Genomic DNA, 27,965 nt, shown 5'->3' on the forward strand with positions numbered 1-27,965 from the left:
CCCCCCCCCCTCCCTCCCTTCGTCCTGTTTGGCTTGCGTGTTCATCTCTTTTCCGTGAACTCATAGAACCGGGCCATCTAACCTACTTACTATCTATCTATTTATCGTGGTGGTGGCGGTGGTGGTGCTAGTGGAGGTGAGCCTACAGAAATACATACTCGCACACAGACCTACACGCATGTGTTAAGTGGATACAGATACACACACACGCAGCCTCAAACCGACTGACCGTCAGACAGACGGACAGACAAACAGACCCACATACGCAGGGTGATTGATTGCGCTGTTGGAAAGGAAGCCGGATTATCCGACCCTCCCGCGGGTCCCAATCAAAACAAGGCAGGAACGGGCAGGAACGCCCCGTACGCAAATCCGGAAAGAAAACACCTTTGCCGGCTTAATCGCGCGAGTCGGGAGAAGCCCTGGGCTCGTTAGCGGCGAGCATCGACCCTAGGCCCACTTCATCGTGGGGGGCGTGTCTACCGGAACACCGGGTGTGGCTCGACCATGGCGGGTGTTTTTGACATCGATATTGACGACGTGAATGCGGGAGGCGCCACGGGCAAACCGCTGACCGCTCACGAGGCCTCTGACGAAGATGAGCCGGATAATATGCTGGATCTCAAGGACGGCCAGATCTCGGAGCCCATGGACATGAAGGAACTGAACGAGAGTCTGATGCGCGCACCGGGCGTAGAGAAGGTGGATGTCACCGAGCGGGTGGTCAGCTTGTCGCGCTCGGGCAAGAAAGCCGGCCCGCAAGACTTTGAGTTGCGCAAGGTCTTGGGCAAAGGCGGCTACGGAAAGGTGTTTCAAGTGCGGAAGATCACGGGCGAAGATCAGGGGAAAATATTTGCCATGAAAGTGCTGAAAAAAGCCACCATTGTCAGGTAGGACCAAGAGTGGGGCAGGACTCGTGAAGAGGCGGCTGGGTAGAGGAGGAGAGGCATGGGCATGGTTGAGTGAATACAGGATATGAGACATGTTTGTTTGGCTTGCAGAAACCAGAAGGATACGGCTCATACCAAGGCTGAACGAAATATCTTGGAAGAGGTAAAGCATCCCTTTATCGTGGACTTGATATACGCTTTCCAGACGAAAGGGAAACTCTACTTGATCCTCGAATACTTGAGTGGAGGTGAGCTCTTTATGCATTTGGAGCGCGAAGGCATCTTCCTGGAGGATACAGCATGTTTCTACGTGGCTGAGATCACTCTCGCTTTGGAGCATCTGCACAAACAGGGCATTATCTACAGGTAGGAGGACGTCGTCTTGCCTCACGTTTTGGTGGGATCTATTAATATAAATCTATGGGTGATTATTTATCACAACAATTAACGGCAACGACCTACTCATTCATTCCCAACAGAGACTTGAAGCCGGAAAACATTCTTTTGGATGCCAAAGGCCATGTGAAACTAACCGACTTTGGGCTGTGCAAGGAATCGATCGATGAACATTCAGTCACGCACACGTTTTGCGGCACCATCGAGTACATGGCCCCAGAGATCCTCACCCGCTCAGGCCATGGCAAGGCTGTGGATTGGTGGTCACTCGGCGCCTTGATGTACGACATGCTCACGGGTGCCCCCCCGTTCACGGCCGAGAATCGGAAGAAGACCATAGAGAAGATTCTCAAAGGAAAGCTAAACTTGCCCCCATACCTCACCCCCGAGGCCCGCGACCTCATCCGAAAGTTCCTCAAGCGACAGGTGTCGGTCCGATTGGGGAGTGGGCATGCGGATGCCGAGCCCATCAAGGAACACGCTTATTTCAAGCACATCAATTGGAGCGACGTGATCGAGAGGAAACTCAAACCCCCATTTGAGCCTCTTTTGACCAGCGAAGACGACGTATCGCAATTTGACACCAATTTCACCAAGCAAACCCCTGTGGATTCACCCTGTAACAACAGCTTAAGCGAGAGTGTTAATCTAGTGTTCCAAGGGTAAGTTACCCGGCTTTTTTGCGCCACCCTCTTGCTTGAACGAGGAAACTTGGAATGTTATTCCATTTCATATGATTCGTCTCATTTGGTTTCAGTTTCACCTATGTTGCACCCAGTGTACTGGAAGACATGCACAGTCTAGATTTTAGGCCACGGTAAGTTATTTCATTTTTATATTTTCCCTCCCTACGCTGATTGCTCTTGATGTTCATATGCGGATTTGGTTCCTTCCAGATCGATGTCCCGACGTATTCGCCGTCCTCATACATCTGGAGGTCCCTGCATACCTGCAGTTGCCGAAGCCATGGAATGTGATGAGAGTTCAATGGACACCACAGCTTCGGCCCAAAACCCGCACTAGCTCAATTTTGTGACCACCCTTTTTCTTCAAATTTTCCTTTGCTGAGAAGATTGACCCAGTGGTGAGGAAGTTGTCGTCTCTGCTTCCCTTCCTCCCCACTCGTACTGACCACGCCCCCTAATTGATGCGATAATGCCTTCCTGATTAAGAATATTTTGATAATAGCAGTACGACGGGCGAAGAAAACTGACAATAGTAGTGAAGTGGTTTAATAGTGTTCAAACCCCGAAATATCACCGCTCAACCACAACAGCAACAAGACCTAAACATCGCCTTCACCCGCAAACCAGCCACCATTACCATCACCATCACCAACAACTAACCAACTATAAGTTCATCCCCAGACCATCCGTGGTTGACAATCATCTCATCGTGGTCGGGAACACAGCTTGGTTCAGTTTTCATGCAAAGATATCGTTACTAAAAAATCGTTTTGTACATTTTAATGAAAAAAAACCTCGTCCAGAACAAAGCCGATTCGAGTACTTTGGGGAGCCGATTGACGATGGGTGACATGTAGCGGCATTTTCTTGGCTGCATAGAGAACTCGCATGATTACGATTCTTATCTTCATCTCAATTCACTTGAGCTATTGGTGTTCGTGCACATGAGGAACGAGATTCGAATTGACTAGAACTCGAAACTTGGAGACGCACTTCGAACCTACGGTAGTTGTCAAGAGAGATGTTCAAATCGTTGGTGATTATTCTAGATCAAACTAATCGACCCAAGTCTAAACTGTAGATCGACACTGACATCAATGTGCTTCATAACGATATCAATGCACTTCTTGTGTCACAAGCTCCTTTCTCAATAGATGTATTTCCAATTTCCAAATCAAGCATACATTTTTCGGGTTTGTATGGCAGAGACATTTTTCTTATGTCATTACCAATGGAAATCTAAGCCCAGTTTTTTGAAGCCAAGGAATGAATCTTAGATCGAGGAAAGGTCGTACCATACTACACAAGATGGATCTTTTCTCGAACTAAAATTTACTCCTAGATCCTTGGCTTTAAAAACCTGGCTGTAGTAGTTCCAATAGATCCCTGCTCATGTTAAACGGATGTACGGTACAGCAGGGCTGTAGTAGTTCCAATAGATCCCTGCTCATGTTAAAACTTGATTTTATCACATCTTTTCATCTAGCAAGGAATCATTACCGAGGAAAGTCTTGTAAGGTCCTTTCATTCACCTTTACACATGTGGACGAAACTCCTTCAAAATATTTGCTATTACGAGGACTACGTACGTAGATGCCTTCATGAGCGTCCTTTTAGCTTTCATAAGCCCGTGTGTGTATTTGTGGAAACGCAACCTCGTCCTTACACTAACACCATCATCTTGATAGCCTCTAAAGTCAACAAGGCACGAAAAACTGTTCAATCGTGAGTGTGTCCCCCGATTAAGTTCATTGAACCATGTTTGCCTTCCGCAACGCATCCCGTCAAATCTCATGCGGGCTTCCGATTCTGGCGGGTAGACGGTGGCAATCCTCTTTAGGTTCGGCCACCTTCACCGAACTCCCCGAAACACATCAAATGCTCAAAGATACGTGTCGTCAATTCGCCGAGGCTGAGCTTTGGCCCATTGCCGGAGAGATTGACAAGACCCAGGCCTTTCCCACTAAACAGGTGAAAGCAATGGGTGACCTTGGGCTCATGGGTATCGACGTGCCGGAGGAGTTGGGTGGGTCAGGTTTGGATGCCTTGGCCTACGCTGTGGCCATGGAGGAAATCTCCAGAGGTTGTGCCTCATGCGGTGTCATTATGAGTGCTCATAATTCGTTGTATATAGGGTATGATAGGCGCTACCGTCGGTCAAGACCATTGGATAAACTTTGGTCTATTTTCAGGCCTTTGAAATATTTTGGGAATTCAGCTCAACACGAGAAATATATTGCTCCTTTCGTGGATGGATCCAAAATTGGTTGTTTCTGTTTGTCGGAACCCGGAAATGGTAGCGATGCCGGAGCGGCCTCTACCACTGCCAAAGATGAAGGCGATTCGTGGCTGCTGAATGGAACTAAGGCTTGGATTACCAATGCCCACCAAGGTGAGACAGAGATGAGCGAGGAAAGGCCCAGATTTTGCCACTCATCCTTCACGCAGAACCTTTGCTCACATTTCAGCTGAGGGCATCATAGTTTTTGCCACGACGGATAAGAGTAAAAAACACAAGGGCATCAGTGCGTTCGTGATACCCGCCCCAACTCCAGGACTCTCTTTGGGTAAGAAGGAGGAGAAGTTGGGGATCAGAGCGTCTTCTACGAGCAATGTCATCCTGGAAGATTGTTCCATTCCCAAAGACCACTTGTTGGGTGAGGCGGGAATGGGATTCAAGATTGCCATGCAAACTTTGGATTGCGGTCGCATCGGGATTGCCGCCCAAGCGCAAGGCATCGCGCAAAATGCATTTGATACGGCTATCGACTATTCTGCTAAACGACAAGTAAGTGCATGGTTACCTTGAATCAAATAACTTAGTAAGAAATGAAAGAATCGTGTCTCCTTAGTCATTTGGTGCCTCCATAAGCAAACTCCAGATGATCCAACAGAAGATTGCAGATATGGCTTTGCGGTTGGAACAATCCAGACTTCTTTTGTATAAAGCTGCTGCCTTGAAGGACGAAGGCAAATCTTTCACCAAGGCCGCCGCCATGGCCAAGCTCTCGTGCTCGGAAACAGCCACGTTTGTCGCTCATCAGAGTATTCAAGTGCTCGGTGGGATGGGATACGTTTCAGATATGTCAGTGGAGCGCAACTACCGAGACGCCCGAATCACCGAGATCTACGAAGGAACTAGCGAAATTCAACGACTTGTTATTGCCGGAAATGTGCTGAAAGAGTACGGCTTTTAGTTGGTGAGCTTTGACCACAGAACAGATCTATTTTTCAAGAACCCAAGACAATTGAATACGACGAAATTGAAATGAAATAGATGGAAGTATATATTGACCGACAAAATTAGCTCAACCACTCTTTCATGTATGAACATTTAATAGGATTTACGGAACCCACGTCACTGCATTCCTTGATCACAGGGCATCCTCCGCAAGGCATCCGCATAAGACCCGTGACTGGGATTAAGGACTCAACAGCCCGATATAAACGGGTTTCTTCACCTTCGGCCAATGCCAAAGTTTTCTCCACTTTCCCATCAAAGATGAGCGTGTCGAGAATGGCTTCTATATCTTCAGGCCGCAACTGAATTTTGCTAATCCCGAGCTCGGAAATGTATTGAAGGACCTCTTTGGATGAGGCTTGTGAGATGTTCTTGGCCATCAAGGGTCCAGATGTACATTCACGAGATTTTTCTAGCTTTTGATACAGATATCGATAACATTGTTGGTTCAAGATCTCGACGAACTCGGATTCGAAGTCTTGATCACTGTACCAGGCCCCTCCCGTTACCGAGCTGTCCGGTTCAAGATGATACAACCTAGAACATGATATAATATATAGATATTCGGGCCATAAAAGAGCGTGCTAAGGTTCAGGGGTTGTCATCCAGAGCCTTCGTAGAAGATTACCCCCACCCCCTCCACCCCTTCTCCATTTTGGATAAAAAGAAGGCAATGTCTTAGCAAATCCATAACAGAAAACAGACTGACTCCCGAACTCTTTTCAACCCGTCTTCAAGGACAATACTATGCCGACCTATCCTATTTTAACAAATGACCTTGGTATATCTCCCTTCATGCCCTTTGGAAAGCCTTGCTGGCCTATCCATAAAAGTCTGACTTACATATAAACAATCTTTCGAGTCGAGTTGACGCATTTTACGTCCTTGATGAGCTTCTTGGACTTCAAGGATTTCAAGGCTTTATTGAGTTGCGTCTGGACGAGGTTGGATTTGATGCGAATGTCCCGAATCCAAGTGCCTTTATTTTGAGCCTCCTCAATGATCTTGTACACGAGCTTCTCTTCCGCATCGCCTTTAATGGTGCCCACTTGAGAAGTGGACGTACGGGCTTTGTATAAGAGACCTCTTTCGGATTGCAACAAGTCGATCTTGCCATTGGTCAATAGATGATTGATGGCCAAAGCTCGGGATTTGGGATCCACTTCCGGCATGGAAGCCTGCAGCACTTTATCGTTCACACCCTGAGGGATCTCCGCACACAAAGCCAAGATGCGTTCGGCTAACTCATTGGCCTCAACCTTGATTTTGGCCGGACCCTGGTCCGATTTCGAGGCTACGGCAGCCATGATGACAATGCCTAAAAAAGAGAGAATATGAATGGATTACAGCCGAGTCTTTTTCGCGGGACAGGCTGGATTTGAGTTATCTTGGTAATGGCATAGAACGTGGCATTAGATATCAATGATCACAAAAGTTTCCACGTAATCTGTCCGTTGATTGATCTGCATGGCCGAGTAGGTGATGGCCTTGACTTCGGTGCCCTGGGGGTGTTTATTTAAATCGAACACTTCCCCCAAGCCCAAAGCCTCAATATGGAAACTCCCATCCTGAGGATCTTCCCGCCAATCCGTGATCTCGATGCGGAATGGAATGAAATTGGGTTCAGCACAAAAGTGGAAAAGCCACTCGTCCAAGAAATTGTAGAGGGCACTCTCCAGGTCATGGCCGGATGTCTCGATGGAGTGCGTCATTTGCTCCTCAATCGTGTCCAGTTCGGTCATGTAGCCGAACATGGCCAAGGCCGATTGCTCAAAGGCTTGGCGGAGAGAGGTGCCCCAAGCGTGGATTTGCACATCAGCCGTGTGGTCCAGGTACTCGTAGCCCACCCTAGGGACCGACGGGCCATCCTCGTCTCCGTTCTCAGGCTCGTCCATCACCCAAGTTGCTAACAGGATCTCAGTCCAGTTACATTAAAATTCATGCCTAAGTTCACCATTCACATGTGCTTGAAACGACGAGTGCGTCAAATGACTCAGAGAGCCCACCTAGTTTCCGCTCATCTTCGAACTCGAGTTTCGTTCAAGAATACCATGATTTCAAGAATGTTTAAAGATCAATCCCAATGGCCAATTTACTTATTGTTTAGGAAGAAAATATGTCATCAAGGTTCCACTCCACCTAATATCCGCATCAAAAGATTTGATTTGATCTCGCTAGCCTCTCCGTCCATGGCCAAATCAGTCACCCTGTTTAACCAAAACAAACATTTGGACCATTGTAAGAAACGAGAGAACGAAAACCTGGCCGTCATCGTGGAACGATCGATCTCGGCTGAGACGAAGTGATGATTTCCCTTCTGACCCGACTAGAACTGGCCGTACCTCCCTTGAGTCGTGGTCGGTCCTTATGGCGCTACAATGACGTGAGCCGAGAGGCGGCTTGGCCCAATTGCAAACCCAGTGTGACCCATCATCGCCATCAATTCCGAGTGGACACGTACGGCATTCAACGCACCACTCGATTGCGTGTGGTGGACAACTCGGAAATTGGTCGTGAAGCCATGGCCTTGGGAAGACCGCCCAAGGTGATCGGGGTGAACTCTGGCTATCATCGAAAGAAACCCCATGGGGCCATTGGCGGTGTGGGCGATCGGGTGACCATGGCCATTTTGGGCCAAGTCAAACGCGGCATCATCGTAGGCACAAAAATCTCGCAAAAGCCTGGCCACCCACGGTTCGACTCGAATAATGTAGTGTTGATTGGGGCTGACGGCACCCCCTTGGGAACACGCATTCACGCCCCTTTGTCTAATGCCATGAGACCAGTTCTTAAGGCCAAATCGCATCCGAAAAAAGTGGACTATACCAAGATATTAGCCTTGGCTACGCGATTTGTATGAGTTATGGGAAGATTGATGGCATGTTATTTGAACTATTAAACATTATAGACTGTTTAGGGTGGTTTCTATTCCATAGCTAAGCTCTGCAAAGTCAAAAGTGGATGAGTTTTAAAATCGGTGAATGTGCTGCGCGTTTGCTTCAGTCAAAACTCGAGCCAGATCCCGTTCAAAAACTTTCGAGCCGGAGATCAAAAATTGGGTTCAGACAAGATCATCGGGTAGGTTTAGCTTGGGGCTCTTGATCAGATCCAGATCGATCCTTTGATCGCAGATGATCTGGCCGGGTCGAAACGAGGGTGCAGTTTTGTCACGGCTGAGACAAAGTGTTAGCTTGAAGTTCCAGAAAGCGGAAAACACTTTCAGCTCGTCTAAAGGAAACACGTCCGTCATTTGACGAAATCCACAGACTAAATGCAAAAATGTCTCGTCCATTTCGTCGTTCAAGATGGATCGAATTACAGATAGGAGAGGAACTATTCCCGTTCCCATGCCAAGTAGGAAGAGTTTGGAGAATTTGAGGGGCGTGTGCACGAAATCCCCCATGGGTCCTCGCCACCGACATTGGATTCCGAAAGACCATTGAGATATGATCCGGGATACAACTCCTTCTGAATACAATTTGATGATCACCGAGAAGGCAGTGCAGTCATCCTTTACATGATAGATAGAGTATTGACGAGAGACTGAATGTTTATCATGGCTGAGAGCGTTCAAAATCAAATGTTGACCAGGATTCGAGCGCAAATATTGGCCCGGGGGAAGTGAGAACGTGTATAAAAAAGTCGAGTCGGTCAGGGCATCAATGGACACAAGAGAGCAGGATGTGAAATTATCGGAGCTCATCCGAGTCGCGAGTTCACTATTTCCACCTTGGATCTGGCGAGTTTGCCAGATCCTCAAGTTCTGTTCATAAATATCAAATACACAGGGTTGGCAGCCTTGCCCACAACAATCCGAATCTAGCGGCTTGTCCGGCACGGGCTCCTCGGCAGAAGAAGGGGGTGGCTTGGGGTCCATTCTGAGCGATTAGATCATGTCCAAGTCCATACCGTTACTATCACGGCTATTGTCGTCGGGTTGACTAATTTTACGCTCGGTGGGCCTCAACCCAGTTTTCATGGGTGATTCTAACCGAGGGTCGGGATTTTTGTGCGGAATATCGTTGGGGATCGGAGGGATATTCTCATCATCAATGAGCGGGTTTCGCGGTGCATCGCTGCTCTCCCAATTGATCTTGAACTTGGTGACACGAGGATTCGAGGCGAGGATGTTGCGGTTCAACTTATTCAGATCGGGCACCGCAGGCGGATTCTCGGCCAACTCGGGGTCAGAGTACTCATTGCTGACGTAATATCCGACTCGGATGAACTCCTGATTGCGATATGCACACGTAAGGAGGATGACCGTCACACCCACGACGTCATTGGGGGGGATTTTTTCCGGATCTGGGGGATCGGCCGTGAACACGAACTTGTTTCGCCCCTCAGGGACTGGACCCACATAGACTGTGTCAAGGACCTGATCGTATTCTTCCGACTCGGCCGAACCCACGTACACGATCTTCCATTCCAAATCTTCGGGCAGATCTTCCAAGCACTCGAATGTGATCTCGAACTCGAATTTCGACTTGAACGTGGACGGGTTGTCCAAAACTAGCACATTGTATACATGAACTTTGGCCATGGTGTGAGGAGGCCTAGCCAGTCGCAACAGCAGCGGCAAAAACAAAGATTAAACTCGACCACTCGGCTCTAGACTTCCACTACAACACCAATGAGTAGTATCTCACGGGGAACTGGATGGAGTTCTAACGTTACTCCTTGAAGAGGGTCACAACAAAGGTCTGGCCCACACCCGTGGTGCTCACCACTCGGAAGCCTTGGGCGGCCAACCGGTTGACTACTCCTCGGGGGGGTAATTCAGTGCGCCAAAACGAGCTGAAATGTCAAATCAAACATAATTTAGATGCCATCATATGATATATTCGATTCCTCCCCACATCACGGAACCCATTAATTGCTCAAGTGGTCAACATGCCGATTAGTGCGACGCCCAAACGCCCCAAATTCCCGATTTGACCTACACATTCTCGCCCATGGGACGAATCCAATGAGCATCGAGGGATCGCATGAGATCCGGGTCAGATTGGTCATCACCCACCCGAGTGGGACCCGTTTCCTAAGTACACGGGGGACCGCATTATATCGATTCGCATTGAAAAGTGCATTATCCATCCGGCAATATCTGGTGACTATTGCACCCACTTACCAAACGAACTTGGGCCGAAATGATCGCGTAAGTCATGGTGTCGAGATGGGCGAAAGATGGCCACAAGAGGACTTTGGACTTGGGCTAAACCGGTCGGGTTTCCGATGCCAACTTGCGGTACGGATCGCGAACGAGCAACTGATCGGTTCCCTGGGCAATGACTTGATTGGACTTCAACGAGAAGAAGAGAGCCCGCCAAACGAAAAGAAGTGGCGACATTCCACTCAGGCTGCTCTAGAGAAGGAGCGACGAGGCGGCCGAGGCAGGACTGAAGCTTTTCAGGGTAGCCAAAATGCTGCATTTAAAAGTTGAGAGCCTTCTGATCTTTCTGGACTAGCTATTCATGGTCGGTGATCATTGGGTATTTTTATGTCATCCTAACCTTGGGTGCATTTTGGAAATGAAAATTGACGGATAGCTGCTGGGGTCGTTCCCAGTATGAGCTGGATATCCTGTCAGGGGTCAGTCATTAACCAAAATCGAGCCAATTTGTTCCATGTTACACTGACATCTCTGAAAAGGGGCTTTATAACTTAATCTTAATGCAGAAAAGTCTATGTACGGTATGCATTCTGATATCAGGTGGGGCAACTTTTGGTCCCGTGCTGAAAATCCGTCGCCCTGAATGTTCTCTGCATTACTGAGCATCAGCTGCCTATAGCTGTTTATCATAACAAAAACACATGGGATTTCACGCAAATTCTAATCCGAATTGATCATTTAGTCGCGTTCAAGATGAAGGCCAAAAACAAGGCTCAGCGTCCAGCCAAGGCTCCAATTGAGGTTCTCTCCCGTAAAATGAAGCGTAAAAATGAGAGGAAACACAAGAAAGAACTGAAAAAGAAGCACTTCCTATGGAAACGTGGCCTGGAAGTCCACAATTCCGAGCCCGAAGAACTCGGCCCTAACATTGTCAAGGCCAAGGAGAGTCAACAGGCCCAATCCAAAGCGGAAAAAGCCAAACTGAAGGCCATACAACGGGAAAAGGTCGTCCAAAGTCAACGTAAGAAACGCCTCATCCTGGATAATCAGGCTGAAGAGCAAAATATTAAACAACTGGAAAAACAGCTCAAACTGAACAAGCGCAAGAAGAAGGATACCTTGCCGAAATCCTTCGTGGAAGACGGCTTAGATTATTTACTCGATGCCATTGACCCGTCCAAATTGGCCGACAAAGATGCCTTGATGGATGACTTGGAAGAGGAATCCAGTGACGAAGATGACATGATCGCCAGTGGCCATGAAGACAGTGAGAATTCGGACGTCGCAGAGGACGAGGATGCGGGTAGTTTGGATGAGGAAAATGATGAAATGGCAGACCTTGAAGAGGTAATCGAAGAGGAGGAAGATGAAGACGTAGCTGAGGACGAAGTAGGGGAGATGATGAAAGAGGATTCAGAAACAGATTCAGACCCAGAAGATATTGATAAAGAAGGCGAAGATGCACATAAAGGCCAATGGGAAGATATCTATGGGCGGCAACGTGATGCTAAAGGCAATGTGATAGTTGAAAACGCTCCCGCTGGAGGTGGATCTAACAAATATATTCCACCAGCTCTTCGAGCTAAAATGGTGGGTGGGGACTCGGAGAAACGAAAACAAGATCTCTTAAAGTTACAGAGAAAGGTCAAAGGTCTTTTGAATCGCTTGGCAGCGAGCAATCTAGCTTCGATTGTGAAACAAATCGAGGATTTGTACATGTCCCACAGTCGGAATGACATGAATGAGACCTTGATTTCGATCTTTGAGGAATCATTGATTGCCATCACTCTCACCCCCGAGCGATTAATTATGGAACATGCAGCACTCATGGCCGTTCTGCACGTGAACGTGGGAATGGAAGTAGGAGCCACCATGATCCAAGCCATGGCCAAAAAGTTCCACCAAATCCGTGAAGACGAGTCCAAAATTGAAAGTGATTTTAATCCCAAGACCCAGGAAAACGTGCTACTCATTCTGGCGCATTTGTACTCGTTTAAAGTGGTGGATCACGTGCTAATATTTGATATCGTCTCACTCTTGGTTGAAAGTTTCACGAGCAAGGACATCGAACTGATTGTGCTTGTTCTTCGATCAGTGGGATTTAATTTGAGGAAAGATGACCCCTTGAGCTTGAAATCGTTAATCACCAAAATCCAGACGAGTTCAGCTTCAGCGGATAAGCTGAAAGAAGACTCTCGAGTCAAGTTCATGCTAGATACTCTCACCGCCATCAAGAACAACAACGTGAAAAAGATTCCCAACTACGATAGCGAGCATCAGCAATTCCTATTGAAGAACTTGAAGGCGTGGATAGCGCCGGGAAAGGGGACCAATCCACTGAAGATCCATCTCGAGGAACTTCTCCAGGCTGATGAACGTGGCCGTTGGTGGATTGTGGGATCGGCATGGGCGGGAAATCAAGGAACAAGAGACAATCGAACCCAGCAAGAGAGCGATATGCCCGAACACGTGACATCATCTTTCAGCTCCGAACTTCTCGATCTTGCCCAAAAAATGCGCATGAACACGGATGCTCGGAAAAACATATTTTGTGCCATAATGACGGCGGATGATTATCTCGACGCATTTGAAAAGGTTCTGAAGATTTCGACGCGAATCAATCAGCGTGAGCGCGAAGTGGCCTTCGTGTTACTGGACTGCTGTTTGCAAGAAAAGGCGTTCAATCCCTTCTATGCACAGCTTTCATGCAAGTTTGCTAGTTTTGACCGCAAGTATCGCATGGCTCTTCAGTTTGGGTTGTGGGACCGAATCAAGGAAATCGATTCTCTTGGTTCGACACAAGTCCGAAACTTGGCCGGGTTCACACACTATGTTCTCCGAGAAGGATCTTTGTCGATCGCTTGTCTGAAAGTGGTGGAATTCGCCGAATTGAACAAGCCTCGGGTGAAATTTCTCAAACTCGTTTTGGGAGCGTTGCTCGGTGAAGACAAGGAAGTGGTCAAGAGAACATTTTCAGTCGTGGGAGGTGTTTCCAACTTGCGAACTTTGCGCGAAGGCCTCCGTTTGTTTCTGAGACACTTCTTGTTGAAAAGCAAAAAAGATGAAAAGGAGAGGAACGAGTTGTTATCCAAGATCCGATGGGCAGAAACGGCCATGATGTTCGAGGTGTGATTAATTGATATTGGCATTGTTGATTTTGATGAATAAATTCAAACCATCAGTAGTTTTTATTTACATTATTCAATTTAGATTTTAGTTTCTCTCGCTCGCTGTAGTTGCAGATCTTTTGTTAGATCTAAAGATGATTTTGGTCAAAAAGCACTCCAAGAGCGGCGAGGACGAAGGAAAGGGATAGTAGGTGCGGTTGTTGTTGGTTTTTGATGATGATGTTGTTGTTATAGTAGTGGTAGCAGTAGGTAATGAAGTAAATGAAAATGTGATTGATCCAGAGACACAATCGACCTCTCACTTTTGGTTGGCGACTGCAAAGCATTAGTTGAAAAGAGAGGACTGCTCTGAGTTTGATTCTTCTTGGCTCTTCGTTTACTGTTGGGGCCAAGGCTCACGGCTAGGATAAAGTGGAAGGGGCGTAACAATTAATCCAAAATTGAAAAAAAGGAAAAAATGGGCAGGGAGAGGGATAAGGGGAGAATTGAAAAGTGACATGATGCAATAATGGTGGGGATTTGCTTGAATCACATTTGAATTGATTTACAAGGACGAGCGGATTTATTTTGGGCCGAAATGCTCGATGAGAGGCAATATCAAACTCTGACTCGGTCACCAAAAGCATCGCAGTATGGAGAGCGCGGGGAGCATGGCTGTTGCAGTAGTAGAAGGACCCCAACACCGTTTAAAGGTTTGGAGCAACGGAAGAAGGCGGAGGGGATAGCAGAGTGTGAAGGGTGAAGGAGGATTCCTAATTTATCTGACTTTTTCGATTGATCACAGTTTACCAACTCGGACATCTTCCACATCGGGCTGCTCGGGGGTAATTTGTAGGGAGGAGAAGTCAAAGGGGGAGAATTCAGGTCGTTTCATCAATCTCAAGAGTGGGCGTTCTTCACTCTTTTGCCCCGTCGACTTTGGTCGTGGGCCTTCTGCTCCTTACTTTCACCCGCAGACGCCAAAGTCAGCGAACTTTTGCTCAGCTGTGGTGCAGCTGGGTGTTGTTCCGGATGCTTCTGCGACTGCTCGACCTTAGTATCTTTCAATTGAGCTCGCCGCATCATCAGGGTGGATAGAACCAAATCTTGCACAAATTGACTACGGTTTTGGCGAGCCGACATCGAGGCTTCCAGATTGGCCGCTTCGGCTTCTTCCATGGGATCCTCCAATTCATCGTCCGAGTGCTGTCGCAACAGAAACTGACCACCATCCAGAGCCTGACGCTGGCTGTGCGAGCCGATCGAGTTGGGCCAATCTGACGAGAGCTGCTGGATGCCCAGCATGGAGGCCGCAGCCGCCGCTGTGCTACTGGAACTGGATATGGGCGGGTGACTCCCCAGATTGGCGGAGTACGCTGAGCGTGTTCGCGGCGCGGTCGTCGAAGTCGACGCGGCCGCTCGTTGCTCCTGTCGCTGGGCTTGAGCCTGTTGACGTTCCAATTGCATTTGCATGTGCTGTAGCTGGGAAGAGGAGGAAGTCACATTCGAGCCGGCCCCGCCCGACGAGGACGACGTGGCCGTGCGCCGCACGCCCGACAATTGAGACAGAAGCTCAGCGATAGGGTCCACCGGATCCCGGCCCGCAGCCAAGGACACGGCCGAAGGGGACAAGGTCGAGAAGGCGGACGAAGGCGGCATGGGGTTGTGCACGTTCGCGGCCCGACGCGACCGACCCACTCCGCGCGAATTATGGGGCACGCGTCGAATCCCGCCTTGGCGAGTCATGTTCCCACGCCCCAATCCACCGCCCACGGGCGAGTCCAAGAATGATATCAGATCCCGCGAACCCGCACTGCCCGATCGGTGCTCTAAGCTCAGATGGTCGGAGAAGTTGTCCGTCACGTGATTGGGATCGCCGCCCGGAAGGGAGGCGCAAATGGGACACACCACCTCTTGCGACACATCGGCGTGCTGACTAGCCACGTGCTCGCCCAAGGCCTTCTCGGTGAAGCCCAGTTTGGCACAGAAAGGACACGTGTATGACTGGGGCGCATCCAACACGTGGGCGTGATGGGCGGCAGACGTGGTGGTCCCCACTCCGCCATTCACCCCGCCTCCGCCACCCCCCAAAGCGGGGGCCTCACCGCCATAAAAGAGCTCATGATCGGCTCGCGTCAAGATACATTGCATCGGATGAGTGTTGGCGTGGCGGGTGGTGGTCACACCATTCTGAAACCCAAGCAAGCAAAGTCATCAATGTTAGGGTCCGCCCCCTCAGCCCGTCTGGCCGCCAATCATTAACCCGAATCCTAACAATACTGACCTCATAACAGGAGGCGCACAGGTCGTAGTCGTAGCAAACCAGACATTTGTAGCGCCGCCCGCGGAAGTTGCCCTTGAGACACGAGTCGCAACTCACGCCCTCATGGCGCGACATGCTCTTGCTCAAGCTTCCGGGGTCACTTCCACGGACTCACTTCAAACGTGATCAACTGCGGGTCAGAACTGGAATCACGGCGATTTTGATGGATGGCGCAGATGCCCCAAGACCACAATCAACGAAACGAGATTCAATCGAGATGGATTGAGAGCCGGATCAGTGAGGTGATGATGTCCGCCTGGGACCAAGGTCAGTCCGACTGAGGCCAGGGTGCGGCTGGGACAGCTTAGACGGGCACCAAGTTCTTCGTAGCCATGATTATTCCGTAATTTTCGTCTCGGGGGTTTCAGGTTTATCACGTTCCACTCGGGACTGAACACAGGCTTGCCGTTCTTTTTCAGACTTTTACAACCTACAACACTTGAGCGCTAGGTCAGATCTTGGGTTCCTCATCAACAGAGGTCCTGAGTGGCAGTGTAAAGGTTCAAAAATGCGGCTAGATTTGGACTATCTCGTTGTTTGTCCGTGATTTACTTATTTGAAGGCTTTATTTGGATTACGGGTCATCATTAGTAAAAACATAGAGCCAGATACATTTCAAAATGACTTTGAGCGTGATCATATGGTAGCACTGAGAGAGACGAGACTTCGTTCCCCTGAAGGTGTAGTAGTTCGAGCGAATGATTCTTCTGAAAATGCCTGGAATATTGAAGAGGCATTCCTTTGTCTGGCTGAATTGGCAGGAACTAATTTAACAGCAGCCATTTTAGAACCTCCACCAGCCAGCCCAAAGGCCATGAGACTGTTTGTCAGATGCAATCAGGGGTGCTGTTCGATGAGATCGTTAAAAGTAAACGATTATTTCGTCATAACCCATTGAAACCCAAACATTAGATCTTCTAAGCGTTCCAGTTTCAAATGTACTCATTATCGAGATAGGATTACCATCAAAATACGAGGAAAAGGTGATTTTAGAGGTCTAATTCAGGCCCCTAGGCTGAGGGTCAGCATCAGCTGTATTTTTACCCCCTTCGACTTGCTGGGTCATTGCTGCTCAGGGTTGCTTGTTTGACTCTTTTAGCTAGGATGACACGTGTGTGAGGCAGGATTGAAGACTTGATTGAAGTCTAGAATTTGAGGTGGGAGATAGCGGATCGGGTCAGTCATCTTTTTTTGAGCATGGAGTCGCTCTTCCAAGAGATTGGCTTGTCCGAGACTAAGGCCAAAGAGACGATCAAGAATGGCAAGCTCGCCGCAGCCTTGAAATCCGTCATCGAAGCGGCCAAGAAGGCCGGTGACGCCGGATCGAAACCCGAGAAACTAACCGCCTGTGGACCTCTCTTGTACAATGCGGCCGCCAAAATGAAGCCGCAAGTGTTTCATCACGCCCCTTTTCTGGTTCAGTACATCATGGAGGGGAAAATCGATTCCGAAGTCCGCTTGGCTGCGGCTTTAGACTTTCTGCTCAAAAACCCGGGCCAGAATATTGACCCTGTGGCCTTTGAAGGCCATTGCGGTGTCGGTGTTCAAGTCACGCCCGAACAAATCGAACAGGCCGTGGAAAAAGTCTTGGCTCAAAATCGGGCAGAGCTGCTTGAAAAGCGATATCGCTTCCAATCCGGCATTTTCATGGGCGAGATCCGGAAAGTGTTGCCCTGGGCCGATGGTAAGGCCGTTAAAAATGAGATCGACTTGCAAATCCTGGATCTGTTGGGCCCCAAAACCGAGGCTGACATGGCTCCTTTGCCCAAAGCGTCCAAGAAGAAGCCCGAACCGGAGGCCAAAGCGGCTCAAGCCAAAAATCAAGGGTCAGAGGCTAAAGGTCAAATTAAGACTCAGGCCCCGGCTAGAAATAATGCGGTAGAAAGCGAGGAGTTTGAAAGTATCGCGGAGCTTATGAAGACCAAGGTCCATTTCCATAAGCCCGGGCAGAATTTTACCACGGATGGTTACGTGGTGACGCCCAAAACCCAGGAGCTATTAGCCGCGCATTTGAAACGCACCAATGGGCGTGTTCAAACCCGCTTCCCACCCGAGCCGAATGGCCTGCTGCATATTGGACATGCTAAAGCCATCAATATCAACTTTGGCTATGCCAGCGCCCATGGGGGAGTTTGCTACCTACGTTATGATGACACCAATCCCGAAAAAGAGGAGGAAAAATTCTTCCTCGGCATCAAGGATATCGTGGAATGGCTCGGTTACCAACCCTTCAAGATCACACACTCTTCCGATTATTTCCAGCAGCTCTATCAATGGGCCAAGGTGTTGATCGACAAAGATCTGGCTTATGTGTGCCATCAAAGGGTGGAAGATATCCGCGGATTCAACCCGCCACCTTCGCCTTGGCGGACCCGTCCTCGCCAAGAATCGGTCCAATTGTTCGAGGACATGAAGAACGGCAAGTTTGACGAGGGTGAAGCCACTCTAAGGCTCAAGCTGACTCTGGAGGAAGGCAAACAAGATCCGGTGGCTTATCGCATCAAATACGCCCATCATCATCGGACCGGTGATCAATGGTGTATTTATCCCACGTATGATTACACGCATTGCTTGTGCGATTCCTTGGAAGATATCACGCACTCCCTGTGCACGAAAGAGTTTCAGAATCGCCGTTCATCCTACTATTGGCTGTGCAATGCCGTGGACACGTATTGCCCCGTTCAATGGGAGTACGGTCGTCTTAATGTCAATTACACGGTGGTCAGTAAGCGGAAGATCGGCAAGTTGATTACATCGGGCATCTGCTCTGATTGGGACGATCCACGTCTGTTCACTTTAGCGGCCTTGCGAAGGCGAGGATTTCCTGCCGAAGCCATCAACGCTTTCTGTGCTAAAATAGGCGTAACTGGAGCCACGGTAAGACAAATGAAGTGACCTCTTTTTTCTCTTTTTTTTTATATTCTTACGCACCCACATTGACTCTCTATAGATGACTATTGATCCGTCCATGTTGGAAGCCGTGATTCGCAACCACTTGAATATCTCAGCCCCACGCACGATGGTCGTACTGGAGCCCCTCAAAGTGAATATTACCAATTTTGTGCCAGGAATGAGTTACGAGATCGAGGTGCCCGACTTTCCGGATAATCCAGAGAAGGGTAGTCACAAAATCACTTTCGGTCAGTGTCTCTACATTGAAAGGTCCGATTTTAAGGATTCAGAAGAAAAAGGTTATCGTCGACTTTCGCCCAAGCAAAGTGTGGGTCTTCGATATGCCGGATATGTGCTCAAGGTGGTCAAAGTGCATAAGGACTCTGGCAATGAAGTCTCAGAAGTCGATGTCGAGGCTACTCCCGTGGACAAGATCACAGAGAAGCCCAAAGCCTTCATCCATTGGGTGTCGAATCCTTTGGAGATCGAAGTTCGTCTTTATGATACCCTGTTTCTCCACAAGAATCCAGAAGATCCCAATGAGGTGCCCGATGGCTTCCTCAGCGATATCAATCCCAACTCTTTAAACACTCTCAAATCTTACGCCGATGGTTACCTTTCTCAGGCCAAGACCTACGATCGGTTCCAGTTCGAAAGAACAGGATTTTTCACCGTAGACAAAGACTCTCGGTCTGACTTGATCGTATTCAATCGCACCGTATCTTTGAAGGAAGATGCAAAAAAGTCCTAACTTGTCCGTAAAGCGATTAATAAATAAAACCTATTCAACGAATCAATCCACTTTCACGAGGTTTTCAAGTGTGCCTACATCTCGATTTTCAGGTTCATCATGGATGAACTCCCGTCGGAATATATTGACCTCGGCTACGAAATGCCCAATTTTCCTTCAGGCGCTTCCTCGAACTCTGACAAAAGTATTCAAACATTTCAAGCATACATTCAAGTGATTCGAGAAGGTAAAGTTCACGCTCCCGAATTCTTATCTGCTCATGAGAATTTCATGGAGAAAGATGGACTACTCGTTGTGCTGAAAAGCCCAAAATTTTGTCACAGTTTTATACCAGACATCATCAAATTACCGGATCTCCTCTCCAATGCATTTTGCGGCCAAATGAATCCAAGCTTTGAGGCCACTTGTGACCGGGTGGCTAAAAATGTGACTCTCTTTCATTTCTGGTCTATGAAGAACTGTACTGCTCTGGATTTGGTCGCTAATCTCATAGATAAATTTGTCATGAACTTTATGGGTTGTGACAACGCCATGGCTTCCCTTGTAAGATATCTTAGTGCTAACTCGTTGAAAGGTGCAAACATGGACCGATCAATGGGATCAATTGGGCAATACTCTGTCGAACATGTTCTAAAAGCTTTTGTGAAACACTGCACATCGTTGGACAACCTCCTGTCAACTTTTTCTACTGACAATGTGACGCAGTTCTTGAGCGTTTGGACGAAAATTCTCTTGGCTAGACGTGAATATCCGAAAGAGCATCAGAGGATTCTTGTGTCTTTCTTGGCTCAAAGATTGACTCAAGACAATCTATGTCGGATCTTTCTCGATGGATTAAATCGCTGGGGCGATCCAATCATTGCCAAGGCTTACGTTGCCCAAGAAGTGATACATTACTCTCGGATTTGCGAGCTTTTATTCCATCACATCGACTCAGCGACACTTCGAAGCTATCAAGGCAAGATTATCCAAGTCCTTGTTGGTGGTCTTCCTCATCACTTCCATTCATCAGATGGGAGAACCGTGACTCTGGCGAAGTACTTTAGTGAGCTCCTGACCTCAAATTTGGCTCAAGTTTGCAATGGAGACTTGGCCCCTCTTCCAGATGAGGTTCTTAAACCGACTGATGATCTTTGTCAGAGTCTCATTGAAGAGTTGTGCCAAAGCCCATCTTCCCCTCATTTCTGGTTCAATGTCAAGTTATATCAACGACAATCTTCAAATCCCGTCCAATCAACGCCAAAAATTCTCGAAGCAGAGTGTGAACATCAGATTGACACTGACAGCGAGGACGATCTTGAACCAATTGAGAGCATGGAGGCACCTTCACTCAAAAAAGTGGTGTTTCTCCGACAATTCCTCGAGCGATTTCCAGAGGCAGATCAATTCGACGAAACGTCTGAAATCCTTGAATCTCTACCAGATGTGATCTCAGCTCAATTAGCTCTTGAGCATCCTCAAACTGGCCAAGAAATCACCAATTCCTTGTTCTCATGGGAAAATAAGTTCGAGGATCCTGCCCTCGATCTGTCTCGAAAGCGAAGCTTATGCCAAGTCATCGTGAGCAGTCCCAATTCTAATATCCCGCATCTTTGCGGGTTGTTCCATCAAGAGTATGTTCAGTCGTACAAGAAAAACATGATTCTGGATGTCCTTTCCAGTTGCTCTGAAAGGCTGTCTTTGAAGGACCTTCAGACTTTAACTAACATTTCATTCGCTCACTTACTAATTGAGGAAAGCACCCTCAAACGAGAGGACACTGTCGTTCAAATCCCGTTTGTCATGTACCTAACCAAGCTACTCCGACTTTTACCCGAGACTATGATTACTGACAGTTTGGCAGGAAAGTACCTACGGTCTTTGACCAGTCTAAGTGGGACTGATTCGGCTACAGAGCAAGTTGTTCGACACGCTCTCAAGTCAGTCCTCCCCAAGATGGAACATATCCAGATGGAAGATCCAGTACAAGGTGGATTAAAGGAAACACGGAAATGGTTGATTGCTATCGAGAACTCAAGGTAGCTCAGGACTGTTTGTTGTACATCTTGAAATATACGTATTTATTGGATGTCTTTATCGCAATTTATTCGGAACGACAAAGACCTCTCCCACCCCTTGCGAATTGGGTATTGAAAGAGGGTCATTGGAGTTAATGCAGTTTTGAATCACAGCCTTGGCCCAAGGTCGTCTTGAGCATTGCTTTCTATCACAGGTAGTGGCCAGATGGCCAAATCGTTTGATCATATCCCAATCATCCATGGAAGGAGCTATGGCGAAGTCACACAAGTAAGTTGGGTCGTCTAAGCAGCATTGGGCGTGGCCCTTATGGACGGTGAAGTATGAATTGAAAGTCAACAGCGTGACATTGATTTGTTTCCCAAGGATCCCGCTCACCCACAGGTCATCGATCCAATTAAATTTGGTTTCTTGCGATTGTTGGACGAGGTTCAAAGCGGTTTTCGGACTAGTCACGTACGCCCATCCAGACATAAAGTCCGGGTAGATATTGTCTCTGAACTCCTCCCGGGAAACGTACCATTTACTTTTCAGGTCTCGTTGTGGAGTCAGGCCCATTTGTTTGTATCCGAGCATTTGACCGTCCAATTGGGGGTATTGCTCGTCCAATTTATGTATCCATTGGAAGAGATCAACCATGATATCGTCATCCATTTTGAGAACATATCTGTAACGAGAGGCATTCATTTCATTTCTCAAGGTTGGGAAAGAAAAAAATAAGGAAAACATCACGTGAACGAAATATGACATTTATTTAAGAGGAGAATGAGGCTCTCAATTTTGCTAGCTCGTCTTTAAGTTTATCTCGTTCAAATTCGACAACATGCAATTGACTTCGTAGGTGTTCCAGTGTCTTTTTCAGTTCCATAGTGGTGGACTCGAGATCCACTCGTTGAACTTGTCTTTTGGAGCGGCAGATTTGAGCGTAGCCGCGGTTTTTCAGTGTTCTTCTCTTTTGTTTTAATCGGAGAACCTCTGACCTAGGCAAACCTCGAAGTTTTTTGTTCAATTCTCGCACACTCAAACTCATCAAATGCTCCTCCTCGATAGTCAGCTCTTCTCGAGAATCGTCAGACGAAGACACTCTTGCATCGCTTTTGTCGAGCCTTTCTTGACCGGGAGATGCGAAGTTGTTCTCCGTTATCGAAGGAGGAGGAGCATTGTTGTTGTCATTGTTCTCCGAGAGGAAAAATGGGCTGTCGCTCTCTAGGGAGATCTCCTCTCTTACCACGTGGGAAGCAGTAAGGGGAATAGAAGGAGGAGGAGGAGGAGGAACAACGGGATCGAGTTGCACCAGATTCAGTGGAACAACAGAGGTCGGACACGATTGGGCTGAAGAAGCAGCGCATGGAAGGGCATTGTTCACCACGTGGGATGGGGAATAGGTGTAAGGTGTTAGAGAGGGTTGGGAGGAGCTCACAATTTGTTCGCACACAATCGATGACAATCCGTCGTTCAGTAAGTGTAGAGATTCCATAGGGTTCGGCACAGGGATTGTGTCATTGTAGATGTCACTGTCGTTGAGCCTATCCAAGCCCATCGGCGCCACTGGATCCACATTGGGATTGATCTGGGGCGGAGCTTGGATTTGAAAATGAAAATTGTGAAAATTCAGATTCTCAATGTCCAAAGTCTTGAAGTCCTCTAAGTTGAGCAGGATGGACCCAGTCGACTCGGGATCTGGACCGGTCGAGCTTTGAGTGGAATAGGCTGGCAAATGCATAGGCGAGTCCAAGACCATATTCTCAATAAAATACTGGTCATTGTAGCTATTGGCAGTGGGAGGCACACTCAATATGGCTTGTCCGCTCTCCATATTGATTTGAAATAAATTTACCTTCAAAAGTGTTTGGCTAAGGTCCAACATCACCTCTTCGACATCCCAAACACACATTTTTGTGACATCCCACGTCGCGAGCTTCACTATCAGTATTACTAGCCGTCGTTGAACGTGCTAGTGGGTCGTACCCTCCCTCAGATCATCATGTCTTCTCTCCCTTTCCCCTGCATGCACACTCACATCCTGATCCAGCCCAAATCAGGGTCAGGTCGAATCCATCTTCACGCCCTCAAGTGACACGGCAAAGACATTCGTCATCTTCCCCAAATTCTTCACGCTACTCTAATTTTAGCCTCATTTCCGAGAGAGCGCCTTCAAGAAGACTCGTTCGCGAAATTGCGGACGCACATCGATGTGCGTGCTTTCAATTCAACCGACGAGCTAATTACAAATATAAGTTAGCCAACGCCTCGATGTTACAGATCCTGCGACATGTTACGAACCTGGCGTGACTGCAGAAATGGGAAGCCCATTGTAAGCCCATAATGTGCTTATAGGAGAGGTTCCGGTAACTCTCATGGAAATTTCCTTGTACCAAATCTTGGAAGTCGAATTGCTCCCGATTGATGACGTCTTGGTCCACTTCGTGATCTTGAGCCAACAAGAAGACACGATGGATCCGGTGGGACCGCAACAAATGAGTTGGATAGGCGTCTCTTTGGGCGGTTCGAGCTTGGAAGTCTCGAGCGTTGGACGTCACAATCAACACCAATTTCCAAGGAGGATAATTTGCGATTTCGCATGGCGTGTTGATGGTGAACCTGAAGCCAAGATTAAACGAAAAAAAAGACTCAGATGACGTTACGACGATATACTCAGCTCTTTTAATGGGATGAGATGACTCAACCAATGTTTGCACTTTCCTCTTATTTCGCGAACAAAAGACATTGGAGGTTAGTAAATAAAACGACTGGTGGGCCGTGAGTGCTACCACCACTTCTACGGTTTTCAAGGAAGAGAGGCTTTGAAAAGATCGTTTCAGAGCAGAACTTGAGGCTTTTCCGAACTAAATATTGAGCTTCTTCTATGCCATAACAACTTGAGTGAATCAACACCTCCTTTTGGGATGTTACAAAGAGAAAAAGCTCGAAAATGTGGGAGTCTGATCAACTCTTGATTACCACGTTCAACTTTCTTTTGTTCTAAATATCGGCCCGTCTGACGAACAGACACACTGGATCTTCTCATGATTCAAGTGAGTGCTACCAGTTTGTGTATAAGTGCCATGAAGAAACAAAATTCGTGGGAAAAAATCAACTCCCTGAGGAGATCGTATTCGCACTCTCGGAGCCTCTTCGTTTTTCGTTCATAATAACATCATCGAGAGACGATTCCGAGCTGCAGCAATTCAATTGTGTCAAATGAAATTCTGCCTCTTCAGTATGGGAAGGGTGTTACCCTGGCCAAGAGAGACATACTCAAACAATATACATGTAGGTAGGTTGTTTCGTCAACTTCGATATCAATGGATCGAGGTGTTTCGAGGCAATATGGTTTCAAACGCTTGGTTGGTTTTTTTCTCACGACAGTTTCATAGAGCTCGACATTGCGTATACCATTATCCGTTTGTAAGAGAAACTCACTAATGATACGACCTAGTTTGTACATATGTACAGTGCTAGTCTAGAACATATGTTTACCTTTTCTCCATCTCCACAAGGTTTTCTTACAATTTGTGGTAGTGATATTACATGTGAGCGAATTAATCCCACACATTTCTGTGTTGTTCAGAGGAATACCGATGGATTGCAACAATGGCATGATTGTTCTGACCAAAACGGAAGGAAATTGAGAAAGCGATTGACCTAAATTGACAGGGCCTTCTTTATGGAGTTCCCTAAGGTTAAAGCTAAAATACTATGGATCCGAGTGCCTCTGTTTACCTCCGTTTAAACCCTAACAATCTCATGACAGATTTCAGCGTCAGCAGCTCATAACGGACCTTGCGATTTCCTTGAATTTGAATTGATTACGGAACAGAAGGACAGAGAACTAATAGTTGATCAAATGCATGCAGTGAACCGCTTCAGTTATTCTTTAGATACCAATGCTATAAAGGGGCAAGGACTTTAGGGTCACAATGTTGCGTATCTCTGATCTGGCTAAGAATTTCAATAGATGAAAATGGTTTTTTGGCAAATAATGACGCATGGACGAACCTAAAATCCGTCAAGTTGATGAGGGTCCAATTGGAAGGGTACAATGGATGGTCGCTTTGGATGTTTGGGGTGTGAAACTTGCGATCCTGGGGTAAGATCAATAACATCCCATGCCATGACAACATTAGCACTATCGTCAAATACAACCCCAAGAACCGCTTCATGGCGAAACACTTCCTCAATCACAACACTTCCCATTATTTGCTCATCGTATCATGCACTTCAAAGTGAAATTGACGACAAAGACAACCAGTTTACATTAGCACGTCCTCAATTCTTGTCATTCCTCAATTGGTATCTAGGAGTAGCTCAAATGTCCGAGGGCATCTCTCTCCATCGATGTGCTCGTGGTCTCAAATGACTTGAAACTGGTTGGATTCTCCGACCAACGCCGCTTTCAACCATTCTGTTTCACTCGTCGAGTCCTCCTCCAATCTCGGTTGGAGCTCATCAGCCAGTTCTTCCCACGAAAAGCTAGCTAGCTTATGGTGCTATGCTGCTCTTACACCTCCACGATTTTTTCGGAATCAAAGCCAGCGGCGCTTGGATCTCCGGGACACCATATCTTGTTTTAAGGATAGGAAGAGAAATGGTGAGCCTGCTGGTTGAGAGTAAAGGAGAACCGGTTACAGGGTTGGGAGTGAGTGGTCTGTTGAGGCATTCGTCATCGATAAATAAAGCTCTGCGAGCTGGACCTGTGCATTCATACTATTCCACATATGGTGCAGTGCTTGCAAGCAGTTACCAGGCACCCACAGGGATACAAATGGTTGGATTCCATTGACTTTTTTCTATTCTCAGATTACCATATAAAGATAACTCTACGTCGCAGGTGTCATCACACGTTCTTGGATTCAGATTTTCAAAGATTGAGCTGGATAATCTTGGAAACATTCGTCCTTGAACTTTGGTGTCTATACCATCATATCGGTACTGTATCTCGTCCAAGATTTGCTAAAACATTCATCATTCAAGAGTGATGAGATTAGCACTTTTATACTCCAAGACATTGGCTGATATGTAACGATGAGGACAAGAGACCGTCGTGGGATTTCTGGCCATTGTGTGATTCATTAAACCACTGTCTGCAATACTCTCCAAACCAAAAAGCCTTAAAAAGATAACCTCAGAAACATGAAATTAAGTTCATTGGCGGTTTGGTGAGTCTGATGCCGAAATCTGATTAACCGTGAGCTTCACATTTTACAACCTGGAATTTGGTCAAGCATGGGAGTAGCAGATCATGCATGGATATGGATATGGACAGGATATGTGATGAGAGACTTTCAATGTCTGCCATGCTCTGGCGAGCCACAAATGATCCAATAACCATCAACTCATTCTCGTATGTATGTACTGAGCATATGTACGATTAATTGCAGAAAATCCATACAAGGAAGGAAACTCGTGGAATGAAAAGAGCGTTGCTCTCAAATCAATCATTCGCGCTGGATTTGAAAGTTAACCTTATAACTCGAAATTGCCTTCCAGACAGAGAGAGCAATTCCCTTCTAGTCAGAGGACTTCCGGAACTTCTTCGAACTCTCAAACGGTGACCGAAGTTTTGCTGAATATTTTTGCCACGTACTGTAATAGGTTTTCACACTTCACTCATGTTTTACATGGGGGTTGTGGCCAGGAGTGGCAGGTATCGGTAAATGCAGTTCTTCTGTACTCTCATTCTAATTTCATGCTCAATTTCAAACCCCTCTCTCTCTCTCCCTCTCAAGGTGTGTAATACTGAAAACATTAAGTAAGAAATTTTCAAATCATCAAAAACCTAAGGGAAAACACAAAAAGGAGGCCACATGGTCTTTTCGCCAGTAGATTTGTGAGTTCCTAATTCAATTAACGAATTTTTTATCAAAATCGTTTCTTTTTAGAAAAAAGAGATCCTTTAATTTTGCTTGTCCACATTAGAATGGATATCAAACAAAAAAGAGAAGAGATTAAACAAGTTGAGATTTTACAATAGTGCCTTGTGTGTGTTTTGCTAGCACATTCCAGCTTTAGAAAATACAGGCTAGTTGAAATAATGAAGTCTGCCTCTCTTCCTTCTCGGGCTCCTTCATTGTTGAATTTGCTTCGCTCAAATATTTATGAGTAATATGTAGGCGTTTATTCGATAGCGTCTTTCTCGTCAGATTTGGACAAGATTATGTAAAAAGCTTATTTTAGTAACAAGTAACAAAGAGACAAATTATAACCTTCCAATTTCATTGTAGTGGGAATTAAATTCCCTGTTGTGGTTAGTAAAGCTTGCTAAAGATCAAATCAAACTCTATATCATGGCTGTCTGGTCATGAGTGGCTGGAAAGTGAACACCCCGTCACTAGTTAAGAGCAAGTAGATTTCCATCAATCAAATTTGGCTCCTAATGGTTTCGAGTCAAAATTATTACTTATAGACCAGTTATCACGAAAGAGAATTGCATATTGTTTGATGGTTAATCTGTTTGCGTGAAATTTACTCTTACATTGTCTCTTGTATTTGCATTTTGAAAGCTCGATATGGTCAACACTTTAGAATAGTTTGCTTTTTCTTGATGACTCTT

General features: G+C 46.9%; 11 protein-coding genes across 11 annotated transcripts; 5 read left to right on the forward strand and 6 right to left on the reverse strand.

Annotated features, from left to right (window-relative positions):
* Positions 1 to 442: 442 nt before the first annotated feature.
* Positions 443 to 2,781, forward strand: LOC131888369 (ribosomal protein S6 kinase beta-1-like; the record flags this gene model as incomplete). Its single annotated transcript, XM_059237211.1, is given in 5 exon segments — positions 443 to 890; positions 1,002 to 1,256; positions 1,370 to 1,948; positions 2,044 to 2,103; positions 2,183 to 2,781. Coding segments are annotated over 5 exon segments (1,404 nt in total). The 3' UTR covers positions 2,310 to 2,781.
* A 766-nt stretch (positions 2,782 to 3,547) lies between these two features.
* LOC131888371 (short-chain specific acyl-CoA dehydrogenase, mitochondrial-like) lies at positions 3,548 to 5,278 on the forward strand. The gene is made up of 4 exons (XM_059237213.1): positions 3,548 to 4,107; positions 4,165 to 4,364; positions 4,441 to 4,760; positions 4,825 to 5,278. The coding sequence occupies exons 1-4, from the start codon at positions 3,731 to 3,733 to the stop codon at positions 5,167 to 5,169; spliced, it is 1,242 nt and encodes a 413-aa protein (XP_059093196.1). The 5' UTR covers positions 3,548 to 3,730; the 3' UTR covers positions 5,170 to 5,278.
* On the reverse strand, positions 5,236 to 16,359 carry LOC131889408 (uncharacterized). Its single transcript, XM_059238504.1, has 8 exons — positions 15,715 to 16,359; positions 14,332 to 15,620; positions 11,483 to 11,701; positions 9,891 to 10,010; positions 9,123 to 9,769; positions 6,644 to 7,119; positions 6,057 to 6,547; positions 5,236 to 5,750 (listed from the first exon to the last, which is right to left on the reverse strand). Exons 1-8 carry the CDS (start codon positions 15,826 to 15,828, stop codon positions 5,276 to 5,278), a joined length of 3,831 nt encoding a protein of 1,276 aa, XP_059094487.1. The 5' UTR covers positions 15,829 to 16,359; the 3' UTR covers positions 5,236 to 5,275.
* LOC131888383 (protein archease-like) lies at positions 6,532 to 7,223 on the reverse strand. The gene has a single exon (XM_059237226.1). It carries the CDS (start codon positions 7,106 to 7,108, stop codon positions 6,626 to 6,628), a length of 483 nt encoding a protein of 160 aa, XP_059093209.1. The 5' UTR covers positions 7,109 to 7,223; the 3' UTR covers positions 6,532 to 6,625.
* Positions 7,430 to 8,127, forward strand: LOC131888381 (large ribosomal subunit protein uL14m-like). Its single transcript, XM_059237224.1, has one exon. It carries the CDS (start codon positions 7,519 to 7,521, stop codon positions 8,071 to 8,073), a length of 555 nt encoding a protein of 184 aa, XP_059093207.1. The 5' UTR covers positions 7,430 to 7,518; the 3' UTR covers positions 8,074 to 8,127.
* LOC131888377 (NADH-cytochrome b5 reductase-like) lies at positions 8,116 to 9,090 on the reverse strand. Its single transcript, XM_059237219.1, has one exon. It carries the CDS (start codon positions 9,088 to 9,090, stop codon positions 8,275 to 8,277), a length of 816 nt encoding a protein of 271 aa, XP_059093202.1. The 3' UTR covers positions 8,116 to 8,274.
* LOC131888379 (histone chaperone asf1b-B-like) lies at positions 8,482 to 10,501 on the reverse strand. The gene is made up of 2 exons (XM_059237221.1): positions 10,342 to 10,501; positions 8,482 to 10,010 (listed from the first exon to the last, which is right to left on the reverse strand). The coding sequence occupies exon 2, from the start codon at positions 9,754 to 9,756 to the stop codon at positions 9,100 to 9,102; it is 657 nt and encodes a 218-aa protein (XP_059093204.1). The 5' UTR covers positions 9,757 to 10,010; positions 10,342 to 10,501; the 3' UTR covers positions 8,482 to 9,099.
* Positions 10,650 to 13,507, forward strand: LOC131888362 (nucleolar MIF4G domain-containing protein 1-like). Its single transcript, XM_059237203.1, has one exon. The coding sequence runs from the start codon at positions 11,077 to 11,079 to the stop codon at positions 13,453 to 13,455; it is 2,379 nt and encodes a 792-aa protein (XP_059093186.1). The 5' UTR covers positions 10,650 to 11,076; the 3' UTR covers positions 13,456 to 13,507.
* A 480-nt stretch (positions 16,360 to 16,839) lies between the features above and the next one.
* On the forward strand, positions 16,840 to 19,488 carry LOC131888363 (probable glutamine--tRNA ligase). The gene is made up of 2 exons (XM_059237204.1): positions 16,840 to 18,630; positions 18,704 to 19,488. Exons 1-2 carry the CDS (start codon positions 16,951 to 16,953, stop codon positions 19,394 to 19,396), a joined length of 2,373 nt encoding a protein of 790 aa, XP_059093187.1. The 5' UTR covers positions 16,840 to 16,950; the 3' UTR covers positions 19,397 to 19,488.
* Positions 19,489 to 21,380: 1,892 nt separating this feature from the next.
* On the reverse strand, positions 21,381 to 26,035 carry LOC131888374 (beta-1,3-galactosyltransferase 1-like). Its single transcript, XM_059237215.1, has 3 exons — positions 25,412 to 26,035; positions 23,696 to 24,013; positions 21,381 to 22,079 (listed from the first exon to the last, which is right to left on the reverse strand). Exons 1-3 carry the CDS (start codon positions 25,573 to 25,575, stop codon positions 21,470 to 21,472), a joined length of 1,092 nt encoding a protein of 363 aa, XP_059093198.1. The 5' UTR covers positions 25,576 to 26,035; the 3' UTR covers positions 21,381 to 21,469.
* LOC131888373 (transcription factor MafB-like) lies at positions 22,081 to 23,642 on the reverse strand. Its single transcript, XM_059237214.1, has one exon. It carries the CDS (start codon positions 23,304 to 23,306, stop codon positions 22,167 to 22,169), a length of 1,140 nt encoding a protein of 379 aa, XP_059093197.1. The 5' UTR covers positions 23,307 to 23,642; the 3' UTR covers positions 22,081 to 22,166.
* Positions 26,036 to 27,965: the final 1,930 nt, after the last annotated feature.

This window comes from Tigriopus californicus, chromosome 10, assembly GCF_007210705.1.
Source record: "Tigriopus californicus strain San Diego chromosome 10, Tcal_SD_v2.1, whole genome shotgun sequence".
In the NCBI taxonomy this organism is placed as follows: Eukaryota; Metazoa; Arthropoda; class Copepoda; order Harpacticoida; family Harpacticidae; genus Tigriopus; species Tigriopus californicus.